The 20,871-nt window shown below is 46.7% G+C and overlaps 2 protein-coding genes across 3 annotated transcripts in view; one reads left to right on the top strand and one right to left on the bottom strand.

Moving 5' to 3' along the window:
- The first annotated feature begins 860 nt into the window (after window positions 1–860).
- On the top strand, window positions 861–8,980 carry VGLL2 (vestigial like family member 2). Of its 2 annotated transcripts, none has more exons than XM_085056107.1 (4): window positions 861–1,071; window positions 3,281–3,572; window positions 5,247–5,756; window positions 6,672–8,980. In XM_085056107.1, exons 1-4 carry the CDS (start codon window positions 991–993, stop codon window positions 6,713–6,715), a joined length of 927 nt encoding a protein of 308 aa, XP_084912233.1. In that variant the 5' UTR covers window positions 861–990; the 3' UTR covers window positions 6,716–8,980. The 2 variants fall into 2 exon arrangements, with proteins under 2 accessions (XP_084912233.1, XP_084912234.1); XM_085056108.1 differs by having other exon boundaries at window positions 866–1,071; window positions 6,831–8,980.
- A 10,321-nt stretch (window positions 8,981–19,301) lies between these two features.
- The window catches only part of ROS1 (ROS proto-oncogene 1, receptor tyrosine kinase), a 68,574-nt gene continuing 67,004 nt past the window's right edge, over window positions 19,302–20,871 (bottom strand). Inside the window, exon 44 of the mRNA XM_085056106.1 lies at window positions 19,302–20,244. Coding sequence (XP_084912232.1) covers window positions 20,129–20,244 — 116 coding nt within the window. The 3' untranslated portion in view covers window positions 19,302–20,128. The remainder of the gene's footprint in view (window positions 20,245–20,871) is intronic.

Here is a 20,871-nt window from a genome sequence, read left to right as displayed (position 1 = left end):
ACTTCAAAGAGTTGATATTGAAATGAGAACTTACATCTCTATTAAAAAATAATCTACCTCCAATGCAACTCCATTTAAACGAGCAGGGAAGATACATTCACGTATTCACAACTTTGCGTGTCGTACTCAGCAGAAAGCCGGGGAGTAAATCCGGTTTACCTTCACGATAATTTGTTGTTTGGAAGTGACTTTGTCCTCGGCGTTGTTTTAGTTTCTATTAAATGCAAAAGCATCGCCTTTCCCGGGATTTGTAATGATTCAGAACTTTCCGGGAGATTCCTCCTCGGGAGCAACTGGTTTTTCCTCCTTCGGTTTATCAGACCTCCCAACTCCTGTGGCTTTGGTGGTGGCAGGACTTGGTGGGCTTTGGAGGGGGTCACCCAGATCCCTGCCTTTCCCGGAGCTCCACTTCGCGCCCGCCAGGAGCGGGGACCGACGAGGTGGGGAGCGGTAGGGGCATCCTCCCCCTCCCCAGGGGCGGCGGGGCAGCACCCGGCACAGGAGGCACGTGGTGATGAAAGAAATAAAATAAAATTAAAAGCAGAGGCAGATGGGTTGATAATCCCCCATCTCCCGCCGACCCCCGGTTCCCCCCGCAGCCGCCGGCCGGTCCCTGCTTGGCCGGAGCTCTCCCCCCACCTCCGGGCCCGCTGCTCCCGGGCAGTCCCGGCTGAGGAAGGGGGGTTCTCCCTGCTCTCTTCGCCTCTGCCACCCTCCGGGCCTGGAGCTGAAACTGCCCCGGCGGCCGGCGAGCCCCTCCAGTCCCGGCGTGTTTGCGGGAGGGAGCCACGCTATAGGAAGGGCGGGAGGCAGGGAAAGAAGGCAAGGAGGGGGTGTCAGCACAGCCCAGCGCTGCCTCATCCCCCCTCACTCCTCCCACCAGTGCGTGGTGCCTCTTAACCCCCGGGAACCTCCCTCCCGCGAAGCATTACTCCACTTTGCAGAACACGAGTTGATGAGAAAAAAAATACTTCTCGGCCGCGGCCAGCCATGAGCTGTTTGGATGTTATGTACCAAGTCTACGGTCCTCCTCAGCCCTACTTCGCAGCAGCCTACAGCCCCTACCACCAGGTACGTGTAGGGGACAGCGCTGAAGAGGCAGAAGGTGGGAGGGGTATCGTCTGGAGGATGGCCGTCTGGGGCCTCACCAAAAGGAAAAAGGGAAAAGGAGAAGGGGAGGGGAAAGGGGGGGGCGGAGGGGGGGAGATCTGGGAGCCTGCGATGGTGAGCGGAGCAGAACCGCATCCCACCTTGGCGCGGGGTTCGGCAGGGTACGTATCCCGGCGGCGAACGACGGGCTGCGGGATGCCTTGGGAGAGAGCGAGCGGTTTTAACTCTCAGAGGGATTTTTAGGGGGGTCGTTTGCGGTTTTGTTTGGTTTTAAATTTCTTGTTTGTTTTCTTAACCGGGACGGGCTCCCTCCGAGCGCTGCGGGTGGGGGCAGCGATGCCCACGGTGTGCGGGGACCGTCGGGAGCTGCAGGACCGGGCTTACCGGGGCATCGCTCACCCCTGCGCGCCGGCAACCCGGTCGCTGCCGCGGAAGCCGCTTCGTGCACAGATTTTACAGCCACCTCGGAGGGGTGCTCCGGAATTACGCTGTGGAAGTGGGGGGGACGAGAGAGACGGAAGGTTGCGGGGTTCTCCCGTTTTGGCGATGGCGGTGGAAGCCGCTGCCGCGAAGGTGAGCAAGGAGCTACAGGATGCTCCCCGCTCCCGGGCCGCTCTCGGCGGCGGCGGGACCCCGGCCAGCCCCCCAGCCCCCCGGGCTGCCCGCGGCGGCCGCAGCCTGAGACACCCGCGGGTGCTTCGTGGGCTGGAGCCACGTCTCGGAGCCTCACTGCGTGTAGCTCCGCCCGGGAGGTCGCGAGTACCAGCTAATCCAGGGGTTTAAAGGAAAGGATCCCTCCGGCCGCGGGGATGTTTCGGGCACTGCTGCGGGGATCTGCTGGCGCCGGGACGCGCAAAGTTCCGCATGTGTCAGGCTCGGCTCCCCGGGCTGCACCTGCTGCACTCAGCTTTCCTTTTACCCCTCTGCGTTCCCAGTTTTTCCCTCGCAATTACTGCTTCCACGAACTAATTCTCCCTCCCACAGCATAACGAAAAAGGGATAGACAAAGGGAAGAGTGCCCCGGGCCCGCGGCGGGTGCAGCCCCCGCCGTGCAGTGCCGGGCAGGGGCCAGCGGCGGTGGTCCCTGTGCCGCCTCCAGCGCCCGGCACCCAGCGGGACCCAGCACCCGTCACAAATAGCAGATGATGTCTTCCCCCACCTCGCCTTCTCTCCCACCACCCCCTCAGCCCCCGGCACACGGCTTATGACATTATTAAAGGGGATGATCATTACCTCAATGGCCGAAGAGTGAGCCAAGCGGAAAAGCGGTCGTCGCGACGAGTGACACTATTAAATATATCGCGTGTCTTGGCCCAAGACTCTGCCCCGTCCCCTCGGTGCTTCCCGCGCCGGCCGTCCCAAGGCTCTGCCCGCAGCGGCCAAGCGTCCCAGAGATTATTGCTAAGAAACTCCAGGCAGCTGCAGACACTCTAAGGCGCATAAAGAAGGGAAACATCCAGAAAACTTCTCAACGCCCGCTGTTTTCCCACTCGGCGGAGTCTAGTAAAAACAGAATAATCTTGTAGTAAATGTCTGGAGCTTCTTGCTGTCCAGGGAAACACTGAGTTTCGCCCTGAAATGTGTTCGGGACTGCCAGTATTTTCCCCTCCTCTTTCATTCCCCCTCTGTAGAGGAGCCGCTGTGGGTTGCGGGACACTCTTCGCGCCAGATTTTCTGAGCAGGGGAGCGAGCGGCTTTCGCCTTCTCCAGCTGCCGCGCTGCCCCGTGGGTGCCCGGCGCTCTCCCGGCGGTGCCCTCCGGCCGTGCCCCCTCATTGCAGCCCCTCGGCGCCGCCGTCCTCTCCGGAGCCAGCTCCAAAGGGCCTTCTTGTGCGGGGCTTGGTGCGGGGGGACCCGGGGGTGTGACCGCGCCCGGCCGCGCCTTCCCCTGCTTGCGGCTGCCTTACTCCATCCCGGTCGGCACCCATGGGTTTCGGGCCTCCAGACCTATTTGCAGTCCCTTCGCTGCGCCCGGATTACGGGGGGCGATATGGGGGTGTGGGGGTTGTGGTGTGTGCTGAGGGAAAGGCGGACAGTCGAGGACAAGACTTTTGCATCCTCTGGGAAAGACCGCGGGAGAGGGCTCGACGCTGCACCCTGGCTGGCACAGGGCGGGCCAGAGCACCTTGGTGTGCTGCGTGACCGGCTCCGTTTTCTTTCCTTCCCTACAGAAACTCGCCTTTTACTCCAAAATGCAAGAAGCCCCGGAGAGCGGCAGCAGCGCCAGCGCGGGCAGCTCCTTCTCCAGTCACCCCACGGCCAGCATCAAGGAGGAGGACTGCAGCCCCGAGAAGGAGCGACCCCCCGAGGCCGAGTACCTCAGCTCCCGCTGTGTCCTGTTCACCTACTTCCAGGGGGACATCAGCGCCGTGGTGGACGAGCACTTCAGCCGGGCGCTCAGCCAGCCCAGCAGCTTCTCCCTCGGCAGCGCGAAGGCGGCGCGGAACGCGGGTTCCTGGCGGGGTGAGCGCCCAGCGCGGAGCGGGGGTACAGGGGGCAGGGGAGCTTCCTCCGGGCCAGCACCTCACCGCCGCCTCGGCAGCGCATCCCGGCTTCCTCCTTCCTCCCGCTGGCGGCTGGTGCCCGGCGGGCATCCCGTGGGATCCCAGTCCAGGAGCTGCCAGATGCTTGGCCCTTCTAGGGGAAAAAAGGAAAGAATAAAGCCCTTGAGATTATGCCGGGCTGCCGTGGCCCGGGGGGAAGCTGCCTGGGAGGCGGTCGGGGGAAACGAATTCTCTTTTCACTGCGGGTGGTTTACCTGGAGGGGGCTACCACCAAACTAGCGGCGGAGTGACCCCCACACTGAGATTGTGACGAGTGCATTCCCTGTGGACCCTAGCTTTCAGTTTAGGGTGGTCATAGTGATGGGAACAAAGCAAAAAGCAAATGTGGGAAGCATCTCATCAGCTTCCCACCTCTAAAAAAATGATTGTGTGTGTCTTGCCCTGCATGTATCACCACTCTGATTGCTGCTGGAGCACTGACAAGGACTCGTTTAAGTTTCTAAAAACAAGAGCTGCCAGACCTGCCCATGGCCGTGGCTTATGCACAGGTCTCCGTATCCATGCCTGATTCAGGCTGGACAGGCCCACAAGGGTACTCAGGGCAGAGGGGAATAATCTTTGCCACACTCCGTCTACCAGAGAGTTAGGGCTGGCTCTTCCTTTTCGGCCATCTTGGTAACCCTCCCTCGCAAGTCCACCTGCTTGGCCAAGGCTGTTTTCCCAGCCCCTGCATGAACTGCTGTCTGTAGTGTCTAATAATATTTCATGGGTGAGAGATATTCAGTGCTGGAATTGATGGCAGGAGAGGAGGTGTTTTTGCTCACCATGAACTGTTTCTCCTACTCCCAAGTAATGCCAAGGCTCGGAGCTGACATATATCCCTGGCAAAGAAGTATAAGGACCATGGTTTTATTTCTTTCAGGAACAGTATGCATTCCCAATTAATCACGCATAACATCTATTTAGGCTACTAATAATCACCAGTCCATCTTGCATGTTGCTTACTGGGCTAAGAAAGTGTAGAGTCCCTATCCTTTGCCCTGCCAATCTCCAAATATCTGCAGAGGGCTTCCTAAACATGTTGACAATACACCTAAGAAACAGGCATGAGTCTGGTGTAATAGATGAAAAATTGCCCCCAGATATTTGGATGAGTCAAGCTTGCCTTTAGTCACATCTCTCCCTGTTCCTGCCCACTTTGCAACTGCACTGATGCAGCAGCCACTTTCTGGAAGTGTTGGATATAAATGCTTAGACAAGGAGATTATTATGAAAACAAACAAGAAAAACCCAGTTCTGAAAATATCAGTGGTGTATTACAGCTCTCACTCTGTTTCCACCACTGAAGAAAGGAGATGTTTCTCTTACCTTAGATAATAACGTTTTGCCCATCTACATACTAAGAGAAACCTGGAGCAAATAGTTGCAGTGTCATGGATAAAGCATAGGCTGTGTGCTGGATGTTGGAGAGGAATCTGTACTTGTTTGGAGCAAGTTCTTGTGTTGGCAATTTTTTGTGGAATAAAGGAAACGAAAGGACTGGTTTGGGTGGATCAGGGAGGGACAGAGCCCTAGATTGAGGAGATCAAGTCTTGTGGGGTGTGCTTATTGCTTTCCCACTTCCTTCACCCAGATGGCTCCTTCCCAATGAGCCAGCGCATCTTCCCGCCATCCTTCTGGAACAGCACGTACCAGCCCTCCTCAGTCCCGGCCAGCCTGAGCAGCCCCCTGGCAGCCGCCGCGCACAGCGAGCTGCCCTTCGCCGCTGCCACCGACCCCTACGCGCCCTCCTCTCTGCACGGCCACCTGCACCAGGGCGGCCCCGAGCCCTGGCACCACGCCCACCACCACCACCACCACCACCACCCCTACATCGGCACGCAGAGCACCGCGTACCCCCGCCCCGCCGCCATGCACGAGGTCTACGGGCCCCACTTCGACCCCCGCTACGGCTCGCTGCTGGTGCCCACCGCCTCCGTCCGCCCCCACCGCCTCACCCCCGCCTCCGTGTCCACGCCGGTCAGTCCCCCCTGCGAACTGGGCAAGAGCGAAGCGGGCGCTGCTGCAGCCTGGACGACACCGGGCCCCTTCCCCAATGCAACAGGGGACATGGCACAGAGCATCGGCCTCAACGTGGACACAGGTAATGAGCTGCCCTCGGTCCCTCCAGGTCCCCTGGCTCAGCTGCACCCCTTCTCCCTGACTCCACACCATCCTTAGCACTAGGGAAGGGCTCCCCATGGGAGGTGTCTGAGGTTCTGCTGTGGGGGAGTGAAGTGAGGGTGGAAGCTCTGTGTGTGACACTTGAGATCTGCCCCGAGTGCTCTTCTTGGGGCTCTCAGGCCAGGCAAGGGAGGACAAGAGAGGGAGGATGGGACAGGCCAACAGAACATATCTCCACTACGGTATTTGAATTTCTGGTACCCTCAAACCCCCTGAGGGTACCGGTTGCTTTCAGGTACTCTTGTCCTGGTGCTGGTCTTGCTCCTGCATTGAGCAGCAAGAGCTGGGAGCAGAATGGAGCAGCCCCAAAGGTCACTGTTTGGCCTCATCCATATGCTGCCTTGAGGGGTCATTTCTAGATACCACGCAGATTCATGAATTATCTCCTCTCCTTATTTACCTTTTCCTTCCAGTTTTTGAGATGAAAGCACAGTCGCATTTGCTGAGCTAAAAAGGCAGAGGTTTTCCCATAGTAGTGCCTGGTGGGGTGTCTGGAACCAAGGCCATGACTGTAGTGTTGACAAAAATGGGTACACAGGCACAGTCAGCAGTGACAGATCCTGAGTCAGTGGTTGTGAAGAGGAGAGTCTGCTCCATGCTGGTTTCATTATTGTAGCCACTAATGGCTCCTTACAGTGTCCTCACTTTAAGCAGGAGGGATGTGTGCCTGTCTCCAGTCTGGCTTGGTCTCTTCTTGTTTCACAGCCTTCTGGGGCTGTGATGATCCCATGCTTTAGACTGATCTCATCTGGCAAGAAATGCAATTTGGTTTTGTCTGTCCTTAAATGCCTGTACCTATTTTCTTCTTCCTTTTTTTTCTTCTCTCCATTCTCAGGTTTGCAACCTCAGGATAAAAGCAAGGATCTGTACTGGTTTTAGAGCTGTCCTAAAACCTACTCTACTTCCCCTGGCTCTCCCCTATAGCTCTCTATCCATTAGACATTCAGAGCTGAAATCGGGTCAGTTTGTAACAGCTTCTGATCTTGGTTTGCAGCTCGCCGTTACTCCTTCTGTGGTGGATCCCTTCTGAGCTGATGTGCTGACTCAAAGACTCTCAGATCCCCCCTTGCCCTTTTCCAAGCCCACCGTGGCCCTGCTGCTCGGAGAAAGACAACGGGATTTAAGAGGACCTGGCATTTCAAGGGCGATACTTGAGACTCATTTCGGAAAGTCCTTCTGTTGCAAGAGGAGAGCCAAAGACATTGAACTTCTATTTAAGCAGACCCCACAGTCAGACCTGCAGCCAGACTACTTTGAATGAGTTGAATGACTTCATGGATGTCAATGCAAAACCACTGGCCTTCATACAGGGAGCAGAGGAAATTGTGGGGTTTTTTTTAACGGTGTGAATATTTTTTAATGGCAGTGAAAGTTATTTCTTGAATGCAAACACAGGAAAGCTACTCAGCAGTTTTGAGCTGGAGTTTTACTTTACATTATAGATAAGTAAAAGGAGAAGAAACTGGAACTCACAAACATTTTTGGACTATCAAGCAACTGGTCAGATTTTTCAGCTCTGTGATTGTGAGTGGCAAGTGTCTGACTGGGACCACCTGCCCTGGACTTACAGATATGCAGCTGTTCTACTCACAACTGCTTAAATCCCAGAAAGACGAAAACCAAGGTGGCACTTCTCAGAGTTTGGCACATTTGCATTGGATGTATAACAGTTGTTTGGTTGGGGGTGGGGTTGTTTGTTTGATTTCAGTTGCTCTTTAGGTGTTTTTTGGTTTTTGTTTTTCTTTTTACAATAAACATTTTCTGGTGAAAGTAAAACCCTCTCAAAGTAGGGGGAGAAAGGAATCTGATGAAGAATGGCACACCTTCAACCCAACAGCCTCTAAGGGGAACACCAGAACAAAAGCACATGATGGACATTAGGTCTGAGTTGCTTCTAAGACTTCCCTTTGTCTACTTTGTCTACTTGTTGCTGTCATTTTGCCACTTTAGTAGTTGTTTTGTTTGGGGTTTTTTGAAAGGGGGAATAAGATAGCTATTTAATAGTAGGAAAGCTGTATTAAAGGTATCTCCTTCTTTCACCCTGTGTACTTTAATGAAGAATTAAAGCTAAATAAGAGAAATGAGGCGAACTGGAAACTTCAGGATGAAGGAGAAAAAGTATCTCTCATGTGGATGAAGTGAGTTATTTTATTATTTTGCATGAACGATAAATAGAAATCCTAACAGTTGAAAATATTTTCTTAGTGAGTAAAATATACAAGATAAATACAAAAGATAAGAAAATTTGAGACCATTGCAGTGCTACATTTTAGTGTATGGTGTGTCTGTAAGATTGGTTAAAGTTAGGGAGCTGCTCCATGTTTCTTCTGCTAGAAGAGGGAACTGTAGCATATAGAATTGCTAATGCAGTGGTAAATTAAAATGTTATTACCAGGTGATGAATAATTAATGAAACAGGGCAGAAATGACAATTACCTTATACTTAAAAGCTGACTTACTTATAGGCAAAACATCTGATCCCAACACTACTGTGTTTTGGGTTTTTTTCTGTTTTTTTTCTTAATGTAATGTCTTTGAAGCTGACAAAGTTCAAAGCATATAGTAGGAGAGTCCTAAAATTACTCCCTGACACTAAGAGAAGCAGTAGAAAATGGACTTTTGTGCTGCAATGAGAGTTTTTACCTTCCACACTCTCACATAAGCTGGCATAATATTCACCGTATGTCAGAAGTGGAGTTATGAATAACCCAAACTTGCTTCTCCTAGGTTTGGTGATAACGCAATTTCTGGGAAAGAATAGGAATCCTAATAGAAAATGTATGACAAAGCAGTGTGAGCACACTGTGAGAAGCTGACAAGAAACACCCCTGGCCAGGGTTTAGCAAATGGTAAGGGGGACTTGCCGTGATTCCTTCAGCCAGACAAACCACTGGGCATTTTTTCCGCAGCCTCCAAATAGCCAGGGCCCAGACAAGCTGCAAGGGGCAAAGGAATGACCCCAGAATTTATGTTATTGGTTAAATCAAAAACATTCCGAGGTGTTTGTCAAGGAAGAAGGCACCAGCTTTTTGCAGGAGAAAAGTAACTAAAAGTGGCATTTAACTGCAGAGGCTTGAATTTAGCAGGGTCGTTCTATGAGCATTTGCCTGAGGGTTTTTTCAGGCTCTTTTTAAAGTTTTTTTTTTTTTTTAATATGAATCTGAGTCTATAATTTGTTGTGCTTCACCACAATTATTTCTTTTTACTTTCTTTTATTGTCCCCTCTTCTGTGCAATTCTTAACAAGGAGGGCTGAATGATGCAGCCCAAATACATTTGGAAATATTTATGTGAGCATAATACCGTCCTTTACTACATTGGCATTTGCAATTCATTTTGACTGTGAACGTATTCAAGCATGAGAATTTGTGCAATGAATACATGAATATTGTTTTTGGCATTTGTTCCGTGGGTATATTTTTTACTGTTGTATCACGAAAGCATCTAACCACAAAAAGCCAAGATAGCAGCTCAAGGTGTTAAAAGTGCAAACAACTTTTTTAAAATGCTCCTACTCCGAGTGGACTGCAGCCTGAAGGCACACATGCCCGGTTTTGGCTAATCCTTGCAGTTTTGCTCACTCTGTGTTATTCTGATTCCTGAAGGACCACTCACAGCACCGACCCTTGAATTTTGTGCATTAAATGAGTCTTTGCAGAACTGGGGCCACAGCTCCTAATGCAGTAACAGTGCACATGGCCTCCATGCCATTTCTCAAATCTGTTTTATTCCTCTTTGCATCATAGGTTATTACTCCCTTAGCCATGAACGCTTTCATGAAATCTGGAATTACGAAAGAAACCCTTCTTAGATGTTACGTAAATATTGCCTGTCACATGCTTGTCACACACAGAGAGAGCAGGGCTGTGAGTCCCCATCCCTGCAGCCTGAAGAGCAGATCCTCCTGCTGTCCCTTGCTGAATGTCATACACCCAGACTGTGCTCTTTAGCTGCCCACCTGACAAACAGACTAGCCCAGCTGGGACAAACAGACACAAACAGCTTCAAACCCCTTCGTGCAAAGGCCAGCAAAGGAGGCAGAGGGACAGGCAGGACCTGCTGCAGAGCATGGCAGTGCTGGACCTAGCAAGGGTATCTGCTGCTGCCCAATAGCTAGAGTGTCCTCTCCGCAAGGAGTTTCCAAAAGGAGCTCTGGATGTATTCACCACAGTTATCGATTTCCCTTTCTGAAAATCACTGAAAATTAGCAAAGCATGAAGAAGTACTGTTTTAATGATCTCTGAGGTTAAAAGTGATGTCAAGGGAAGGATGAAGGTGGGGATAGGGCATGGTATTTGTGGTTGCAGTCTCCACTTTAATGACGTTTTTGCTTCAGTATGGCTGTAGTTGCAGGAATGCAGCATAAAATCCTTAAATACATATAGGTGCCCCTGCACTTACAGTCTTATGTTGGAGAGCTTGAGGGTAATGTTGCTTATTTCTCCTCTCCTTTTCCAGTGTGTTTGCCATAGGAGGAGGAAAGAAGGAGGCAGAGGGTGAAAGAGAGTTTGAATAATCCCTTTTGCCTCCCTGTGTGCTGCCTCCTCTGGGGAAATGTCTCTGCCCTGTCTCCTCCTTGGGTCAGGAGCTGCTGACCCTTCTCGCCTTCCCTTTGAAGTCTTATTTAGGTTCACAAGACAAGCTCTAGCTAGGGCTTAAATGTTGGGCCCTTCTTGGAAGGGAGGAAAATGCTGCTGGTGGCTTTGGATGCAGCAGTGTTCTCTAACTGACAGTTGCTGTGCATCTTTTTCTGGGCAAGTTGTAATTAACGCGCCCTTTTGATTACAGAAGGATGAGCCAGCTCCTGTGGAGGATTGTAGTGTCCTGGCTGTCTTCCCGGGCCTGCCACCCAGAGGAGCAGTTGCAGTAGGGAAAGGCGAGGGGCCTATGATTATTTTCAGGAGGGAAACATTGATTTTGTAGGCTAGGCAATTTTGCACAAGGAAATGCAAATAGAAGATAATAAAAAAATAAAAAAGAAGAAGAAAAAATTAAAAGGGAAAAGAAGGAGGAGAAGGAGGAGAAGGAGAAGGAGAAGGAGAAGGAGAAGGAGAAGGAGAAGGAGAAGGAGAAGGAGAAGGAGAAGGAGAAGGAGAAGGAGGAAAAAAAAGAAAAAAAAAAGGAAAAGAAAAAGAGAAAAAGAAATAAGAAAAAAGCTTTACTTCAGTCAATTCCCAAACTTTGGGACTACAGCCTAGGGAACCATATTGTTAATTTAGTTCCCAGCATGGTAACATATTTATCTAATCTGAATGTAGTGACAAGTGACAGCCTGGGCTGTTCATCCCCATTTCTAATCACAGCAGAGGAGTTACCTTTTTCAGTGCACCTTCTACTGCCTCCTTAGCCAGGCATAATGTGTATAACTCAGGAATAATGTGCATCAAACCTGTAAGTGTAAATAGTAGCAGAACGGCCCTGAGGTGCCATGTCCCCATCCTCCTGCCCCTACCCTCTCTGCATCAGGTCCTGGAAGAGACAGGGAAGGTGCTGGAAGAGCCCGTCCAGGAGTGCAGGGGTGCAGAGGTGCAGGGGTGCAAAAATGCAGGAGTTCTGGGCTGCAGGGGCACTGGGCTGCAGGGTGCAAGTGTGCATGTCCCTGTGCCCCATTCTCATGCATGGGCACTTCAATTTGCTATGCTTGGCTGCAGCCCACAAAAGCAGAGGCTGGCTGAGGACCGAAGCATTTCTTTAGGTATGTGCCAGTTGCTTTTCATTCGTGGTAAAGGCAGGATAAGCACCTGGCAGGATGCTGTCCCATCACGAGATGTAATAGCACACTGGATACTACTGAGGGTGCTCCATGTCCCTGCTTTATGGCACATTTCCTTCTGCCCTACCTGGCCCAGGTACAGCTGCAAGGTGCCCTCCCTCCTCCCTCATCATACCCAACCCAACCTCTCCACTTTTCCCCTCCTTGACTTCTGGCCTGAGCCTGGACCCTGCATCTCATCCCATCTCAGTTCTCCTGCCTGACCCACACTCTTCCCCCCTGCACTTAGTACTCTGGCTGCACAATCCAGCTGCCAGGAGCAAAGAAACAGCATTAGGAGGGACACAAACTTTCCAATCAATGTTGTTTGCATGAAGTCAGTATTTCCATGATAAGCAGAATTGGACAAACACAGGCCTTCTCAGGAAAAGCCAGTGCATTGGTCTCAATCCTGCACTGAACCCCTGTGGCAGCAACCAAGTCCTAATCCCTCATCCAAGTCCAGTGAAATAACCCCTTTTTTTCCAGAAACTGGCTTCTAAAGAGCTGTGACAACCCTAGTTGCACACAGACACAAATTATTATTCTCTCTTGTCAGACCTACACAGCTACCTCCTTGTATTTAACTGCAGTCCAAGTGAGCTGGATCAGGAAAGAGACACTTGATAGCTGCTGTTTCCGTGGTTGAAATATTTGTGAAGTTAGCGCATAATCTGAAAGCAGAAGCTAATAAATTATAGGGTGCTAATTGGGGCCGGAGTGGAGCCGTCAATCATATTATCCTAAACACACAGAGACCCTCATAACCTAAAAAGGCAAGAAAGCCTCCAGGAACAGCTCCCAGTTGTCACTAGCCATGACCTCCACTTCAGTGAGTGCACAGAGAGTCAAGGCAGAGACTTTACTCCACTAAGAAAATCCAAATCTGTATTTAAAACAGCACTTGTATTTTATTTTGTTTACACTCTTTAGGAGTGTATTTCCAATGGTACTTTATTGTTTTCCTTTACCACTTAACTTGCCATTTTTGCCATTAAAAAAAAGTGTAGATCAGATATGAATGTGCAATTTTTACATTTACATAGTCCTTAGAGTAGCAATCATAAGTTTGTCCTTGGAGTAACAGTCAAAAATTTTTATTCACAGTCCAGCCTCCTTGCATATAGACTTGTTTTTAAGAGCCATCCTATTACTCATATATCTTTTATTGCTTCCCATGCCCCAGAAACATATATTCTACTTAGGACCTGCAGGACTCTGTGAGCCAAAAACACAACTGTGCAAACAGGGTAACTATAGGGCATTTGCAGCTCTAGTCACTTTGTCACTACTTTTTTCTTATATTACTTCTGTCAAATTAAGTACTTTACTCATAATATAAAATTGAATCAAAAAATTCAAAGAGATTTTTAGTAACACTTTTCCCCAGAAATTTATTTCTATATGGAGATAGGTAGGCTTTCCAGAAAGAATTTCTGGAAGAAAAGATCTGAATGGATCAGATCACCTTGGGGGCCATCACCTAGCACATGCAGAATAATCGGGGGATTGGACTCAGGCAGCATGGGTTTACAAAAGGCAGGTCCTGCTTGACTAACCTGATCTCCTTCTATGGCAGGATGATCACTTAGTGGATGAGGGAAAAGCTGTGGATATTGTCTACCTGGACTTAAGGAAAGCCTTTGACATGGTTTCCCACAGCATTCTCCTGGAGAAACTGGCTGCCCATGGCTTGGCCAGGTGCACTGCTCACTGGGTAAAATCTGGCTGGATGGCCAGGCCCAGAGAGTGGTGGTGAGTGGGGTTACACCCAGTGGGCAGTGGTCACAAGTGGTGTCCCCCCGGGGTCAGTATTGGCCCAGTCCTGTTTAAGATCTTTATCAGTGATATGGTTGAGGGGAATGAGTGTGTTCCCTCAGTCGATTTGCAGACAACAGTTGAGGAGTGTTGATCTGCTGGAGGGCAGAAAGGCTTGCAGAGGGATCTGGACAGGCTGGATCGATGGGCCAAAGCCAATGGGATGAGGTTCAACAAGGCCGAGTGACAGGTCCTGCCCTTGGGTCACAACAATCCCAAGCAGTGCTACAGGCTGGGGGAAGAGTGGCTGGAAAGCTGCCCAGAGGAAAAGAACCTACTGTTGCTGGTTGTTGAACATGAGCCAGCTGTGCCCAGGTGGCTAAGAAGGCCAATGGCATCCTGGTTTGTGTCAGAAATCATGTGGCCAGCAGCACCAGGGCAGTGATTGTCCCTCTATACTGAGCACTGATGAGGCCGCATCTTGAATCCTGTGTTCAGTTCTCAGCCACTCACTACAGGAAAGACATGTTGGTGCTGTAGCATGTCCAGAAAAGGGCAATGAAGCTGGTCAAAGGTCTGGAGAAGAAGTCTGGTGAGTATCAGGTGGGGAAGCTGGGATTACTTACACTGGAGCGAAGGAGACTCAGGGGAGACTTTATCACTCTCTACAACTGCCTGGAAGGAGGTTGTAGCAAGGTGCTGCAATTTCTCCCAAGCAGCAAGTGGTAGGACAAGAGGACATAGCTTCAAGCTGTGTCAGGGGAAGTTCTGTTTGGACATTAAGAAGGATTTCTCCATGAAAAGTGTTGTCAGGCATTGGAACAGATTACCAAGGTGGCAGAGTCACTATCCCTGGAGGTGTTCAAGAAATGGCTGTACACGGCACTTAGTAGTATGGTTTAGTTGACAAAACGGTGATCGGTCAAAAGTTGGGCTCAATGATCTTGGAGGTCTTTTCCAACTTTAATGATTCTGTGAATTTGTAAAGCACATCAGAGCTCGTGAAGCGTCTTGAGCACAAATCTTATGTGGAGCAGCTGAGGGAACCAGCATTGTTTAGCCTAGAGAAAAGGAGGCTCAAGAGGAATCTTATCACTCTCTACGACTACCTGAAAGGAGGTTGTAAGAAGGTGGAGATTTGTTTCTTCTCCTAAGTAACAAGCGACAGAATGAGAGGAAACAGATTGATGTTGCACCAGGGGAGGTATAGATTGGATTTTATGGGAGGCTTCTTCTCAGAAAGGGCTGACAAGCATTGGAACAGGCTGCCCAGGGAAGTGGTGGAGTTACCATCCCTGGAGGTATTTAAAAGATGTAGATGTGGTGCACTTGGCAGTGCTGGGTTAATGGTTGAACCCAATGATCTTAGAAGTCTTCTCCAACCAATATGATTCTATTCTATTCCATAAAGAAAACCAAGCTATGTCAACAGAATCACTAAAGGAATTAATATCCAAACAGGGAGTAGTTATTTTACAACTCTTTTCTTACAGTAAAAGATGTGATGAACGTCCTCCAAATGGAAGATGTCACATAAAGAAGTTAACACATTATAAAAAAGGTTATTTATAGAGCAGTATCAGTCATGTCAGTGGAAATAATGACAATATTTTGGCATCTTCTCTTGGCTTTGATACTCTGGGTTTCTGGCTATTTTTTAGAGTTAAAACGTAATAACAGTTAGATTTGCTAAGTGTCATTATAAATAGAGCCATGTTTGAAAAATCCAGCTGGTATGCAAGCTTCTGCAACCTATTCCAGAGTATGTGTGTGTAACAAAAATTTTCAAGAATGAATTAGAAAAAATGAAAGTGAGTTAGAACTTTCTAATCATTAACAGATCTACCAGGGCTATTTCACAGACACTTTTCTCTGCAACATCCTTCTTCAGGTCTGTTATAGATGAATTAATATAAATGTTGTGTAGAAAGAGGTAAATTAGAAACTAGAACAAAGCTTGCCTTCACAGTTACTGTTAAAATGGATAGCCCTAAACCCAAATTACAAAGGATCAATGTCACCCTGTTATGCCCAGAAAAGCCACACCTGAGAATTCAAACCATCATAGACAGTATGCCACAGATTCAAAGAAAATTTTAAAAAGAGAAAATAAGCTGCAGACATTGGACTATTAAAATAGATGGCAAAACTTTCTCTACTGAAAACCATTGTAGAAAGTAAGGGTGCAGCGACTCTGCTGTCAGAATCTTTGGGCCTTTCTATACAAGTGGTGAGAGAAGCAATTTTGAGGGAGGTTGTGATCTAGAGGATGTTTCTAGTGTCTGTTATCTAGAGTACCAGGAAAGCTGAGGAACAACAGCTTTAGTCTCAGTCCTGCACTCTGGCTTGAGGTTCTCAGATGAGTGAGGCTGAGATGAACTTAGTTCTTTCCTTTCTTGTCCACGCCACTTATTAATTTCTGCTGGTAACTAAGATTAACAGAAAGAAACTTATGTTAGCAGTGTAGTTGTACAACCTTTTGCCTTTCTGGTGGCCATATTTAAATTTCCCAAATCTTGTGATGATGCCATTATACGACTGACAGTAAAGTGTCCCAGAGGAGATGAGACCTGAATGTTAAATATAAAAAAGGCAAAGAAATCGTCTTGACACCCAAAGTTTTTCTGTCCAATGTGATAAAACCAAAGACGTCCTTTGCCTTTCATATCTCGACAAATCATCCTTACAAGATGTATAAGTTTCCCTTCAGAGCTCTTGACAGCCGCATTCCCATACCTTATTTCAAATTGCTGTGCTCTCCTTCTGTGGCACATGGGGATCAGAGTGACCCCACTAGAGATTGGCATATCATTCAGAAGCAGTTACATGCACACTTTCCATAATTTTATCTTTGATCTGATAAGAACACAATGTTCTTGTCATAAAACATTGGTTTTTCTTTCATATTATCCTGATCATGGTCCCAAATAGAAAGCATGAGGTACACAGGTTTTGGATAGATCTGGTCATCAGTACGTGACAGCTCAAAAGCCCTTGCAAGCAACCCTGAAAAACAGAAATGTGCTGATGGTTGGGTGCTACCACCTGCTGTAGACCTGAAGATGGAATACTTAGAAATGATGCTGAAATGCTGCCCTAGGAAATCAGTAACATCTGCCCTGGCCCTTCACATTTAAAAAATAATTTACAAACATAAATTAATCACTACAGCATTTGTGTTGGGTATTAGCAAATACTAACCACAGGTAGAAGTAGAATATTTTTCATCCATTCATATGAATGTCAAGTCTGCAGTTGAAGGACTAGACAAACAGCTACAGACACACAATATGTCCATGTCTATCCAAGCACAGCTCAGAGTTCAGCCATGGTCTTTTGAGAGCCCAGTACTCATGGGTTGTGTGGGTGGTATCATGTGTGCAGCATGATCAGCATTGTGGCTCAGTGATCTCGCCAAGTGTTTGTGTTGGCATCAGGGAACAAGAAAGAGCCTGAGACAGGACCTGGCTGTGGCCCAGAGACTCACCTGGGGCATCCCCTGATCAGCACCTGGGGAACATGTCTCCTCTTCCCCAGCAAATCAGAGACTCTACTGGGTTGGAGTGTATTTTCTTCACAGCAGCTTGTCTTGTGTTGTATTTTAGATTTGCAACAAAAACAGTACTGGAAACACAGTAATATTTTAGTTACTGCTGAAAAGTGCCTGTACAGAATCAAAGCCTTCTCTGCTTCTTTGAATATTCCCAGTGAATAGACTGAAGGTACACAAGAATTTGGGAGGGGACACAACCAGGCAGAAGATACAAATTAACCAAAGAGATATTCCATGCCATGTAATGTCATGCTCAGAAATAAAATGGAGGAGAATTAAAGAGATTAGCCTTCTTTTGCTCCAGAACTGGATGGGCATAGGTCTACCTGCCTCAGGGCAAACCTAAGTTAAACACTTGGTGACAGTTTTTCTACTGCTGTACATCAGCTTAGCTTAACATATCTAACCTGATTTACAGCAGCTGAAAATTTGGTCCATGTGCCTTATACTACCCTTACCTCATATCTTTCTGATATTTCATGATTATTTTCTCCCCTAAACACCTATTTCCTTTAAATTACATTATCACCCTTAAACCTATCTGTACTTTTTAAAAAACCTATAGCCTTGAAAGTCAAGACACTTGAACTCAAGGATTTCTTGACTCTTTCCTTTGGTCTGCCACAGGAGGAGGTAACAACAGAGGAAAACACAGGCCAGGTAGTACCCATTTCCTTCCCCAGAGAGAATGTGCTAAAGAGGTCTTTCATCCTCATCAACTCTCATATGTGTGTCTTCCCTACTGTGTCTAAATGTAGCATGAAAACTGCCATTAGGCCCTGTATGCTGGAAGGCAAGAGGTGACTTCCTGATTGTGAATAAAAATTGATAAGAAAAATGTGAATCCTCATGAAGAGATTGAACAAAGAGAGGAAGCAACATTTCAATAAGATAGAAGAGGTAAAATCATGAAGATGTATAAAAAGAGAAGGGTGATACAGAAATATGAGGGGTTAAGAAACTCTCTTCAAGTAGAATCATGGGTGGATGCAAGTGAGGTTAAGTTTGCCTACATTGAATTCAGCTTTGCCATAACTCAGTGGAATAGTTGTATTTGCATGCTTACATCTCTAAGGCAGGAAAACAAGGGAGGGACAATAGAGTTTTGGCCAGTGTATGAGTTAAGCCATGCTCAGAGATCCCACTGTATCACATGAGTATGACTCAGATGACTACAATGATGGGGAAGGTCAGCTATTGTGTCTTCCACTAAATTTAACAAGTTATAGACCAGGATCCTCAAATTTGGATCAAAAAACTTGATTGTTATCCTGTCCAATACATTTTTCTTACTATCAGGTCCAAAAAGCATAAGCCACTGGTCAATATCCTAAGATTTCATTTATTGACAATGCATTAAACATAACACTTCCTCATCGTGCTGTGCTAAAGTCTTCATTACAACTAGTCTTGTCTTACAACACTTACAAAATGTCAACACAAGAATTACCTTCCCTCTTTTCTTTCTGTGCTGCTTTGGACATTTGTAACTGCTTCAAGACATGAAGGGCATTACTCCTGACTGCTCTCTGTCACTGATGTTCACCTTGCCCACTAACCCACTTTACATGTGTTGGTTAGGCTCTTCCATGATTCTTTTCCAATGCAGACCTACACAAAACTGAATTGACTTGGGCTATCACATCACAGGTGCTTGAGAGGCCTATAAAAGGTGTTGTCTTGACAAAATTTTGGGAGGATTGAAGGCTTCTCCAGCTAAAGAAAAAGATATTGTATGGAGTCCTGTTGTTTTTCAAAACCTTAGTCTGTGGCTTGCTGACTGAGCAGTCTTAAGTGGAACTATGCACACAGGAGAAGACATTCAGGTGTGGTGACTACAGAACTGGGATGCTTCTGGTTTCTGGCCAGCATGTGACACAGGTTAGCAAACATCAGTAATTTTTAAATTACTGAAATGGAAGGAATGGCTGTACAATCAATCAAGCAGAACTGGAAGAGGAAGGAAACGTAACTATTTATTTGTTTATCTATTGCTCATGGTCTGGTGAGCATAGTGAAGAGCTGCAATTGTTTTTGTTAGCAAATGTCTCTTTTACACTGATTTGTAGATGAAGAAAAATATTTATATAATGCTGAAGGGGCTTTTTCAGGTACTTTGAAAAATGCTAATTCAAAATATCTCAACTTCTAATTCATTTTAGTAAAATGTTCAGACTCCAAATTTCTTGTTCATCTGTGTTGAATCTCCATTTAAGAAACTTTTGATGCTTGATTGCAGCTGAGTTGCATCTTACAAATGTATACATTCTGACATCAGATAGAGCCTTTACTACTCTCCAGTGTTCCCCATTATCAAATATTTGCATAAAATTATAGCTTGTTTCTAGCTTCCTGAAAGATGTCAGTGAATAGCTCTGCAAATTTGCAAACTGCTGCTCGTGATGAAAGGTTAGAAAAAGCTTATTGCTATCTTTTATTCAGTAATTATTTGTATATAACTTTCTTACATACTTTATCTCCAAAACACCTAGGAATAGTATCTCCCTTCACATGGTCTTACAAAAAATAAATGAGGATGATGAACATTCAAAAAGGAAAGGAGCAGAAATGTAAGAAAACAGGACTGTCCATACTCACAGATCAATTGCCGTGCAATATGCAAGATGATTGCAAACATTTGTTTAAACCAAACAGTGCAACAGACCACCCACTGCAGTGGACAACCTAGTTACCCTTCTTCAGTTGCTTTCTGATTTGGAGTTTGGTATTTATGTTGGTTTTTTTCAGTTTGTAAAATCTTGTTTGTGCAGAGTAAAGCTAGACTTCAACTGTTTGGTTTTATTCATGAACGAGCTGGTCTGTTCTTTGAAGCATCATACCAGTGCTCCCTTTTTGGAAGGGCTGTCTTGTGCCTGAGGCCTATGTGATTGCATAATTTTAATCAATACCACAGTAAAATCACTTACTGTCTGATACATGTTCTCTTACCTTAAACTATCTCCTCTGAAATATCCAAACCATAACATGTAGAAAATCAAAGGATACATGATTGCTGTCTTATCCTGATACACACAATTCAGTACCTTATCATATTTTCTGGTGGTTTTATTGAAGAGTTGCTGTTTTTTAAGACACCTCTGTAAGTATGATGATGTGCAGAATATTTTCCTTGGCTTATGTCTTCTTTGAAGAGTTTTTTCTCTTCTTTCACTCTCTCTTTTAAACAGCAGGAACCAGACTTAACTAATTCCATCAGAATTGATGCTTCCTCAATTGTGGTTGCCTTCTTTGACTAGTACCAAATAATTTAACCCTTCTTGGCTCCTTGTTTCCATTAGCGTGGGTGAAAGAGCACTGTCTGAATCTGCATATGGAATATCATTATCTGCATTAAAAGAAAAAAAAAAAGAAAACAAAAGGAAAAACAATATTAAGAAAAAGAAAGAAAATACAATAGCCCAGTAACACACATGTAGTATTAGAAAGCAAACAAAATCAGACAGCTTTGGAGAAAGCTGGTCTAGTGACCTCATAAGAATGACTGATGATTCAAATTTATTTTCTGCTATTGTCTGCGTGGACCAGAAATTTAAGCAAAACACCTGGGGAAGGTAGCTTATCAGTGTTCATACCTCCAGAGGCAGCAATACAGTCATGAATACATGACTTGCTTCTTTTTCTTGTAAAGAAGCATAAAGCTAAAGTGATTTTAATCTGAACCGTTGCAGCAATCCTGCTAATAGTACTACTAAAGAGTCCTGGCACTTTTCTATCTATGAAATCATTATATACTGTCACCCTAGAAGGCTAGTCTAAAATTCTGTCTCTCTAGTATTCTGTCCTTCTAAAAGCTTAAATTTGGCAATCCATTGTGTTTTTTACACTTTCAAAATCTTTCTATTTTTCCCTAATTTGATTCAATTCAAATATACATTGTTGCTTGAAATCTATATACATCGTTGCTTGAAATCTATTGCAGGGGATATATATTTTTAAAAATATAAAAATTTTT

This window comes from Lichenostomus cassidix, chromosome 3 (genome assembly GCF_008360975.1).
Source record: "Lichenostomus cassidix isolate B80296 chromosome 3, HeHo_3.0, whole genome shotgun sequence".
In the NCBI taxonomy this organism is placed as follows: Eukaryota; Metazoa; Chordata; class Aves; order Passeriformes; family Meliphagidae; genus Lichenostomus; species Lichenostomus cassidix.
This window is presented reverse-complemented; position numbering and strand designations above follow the sequence as displayed.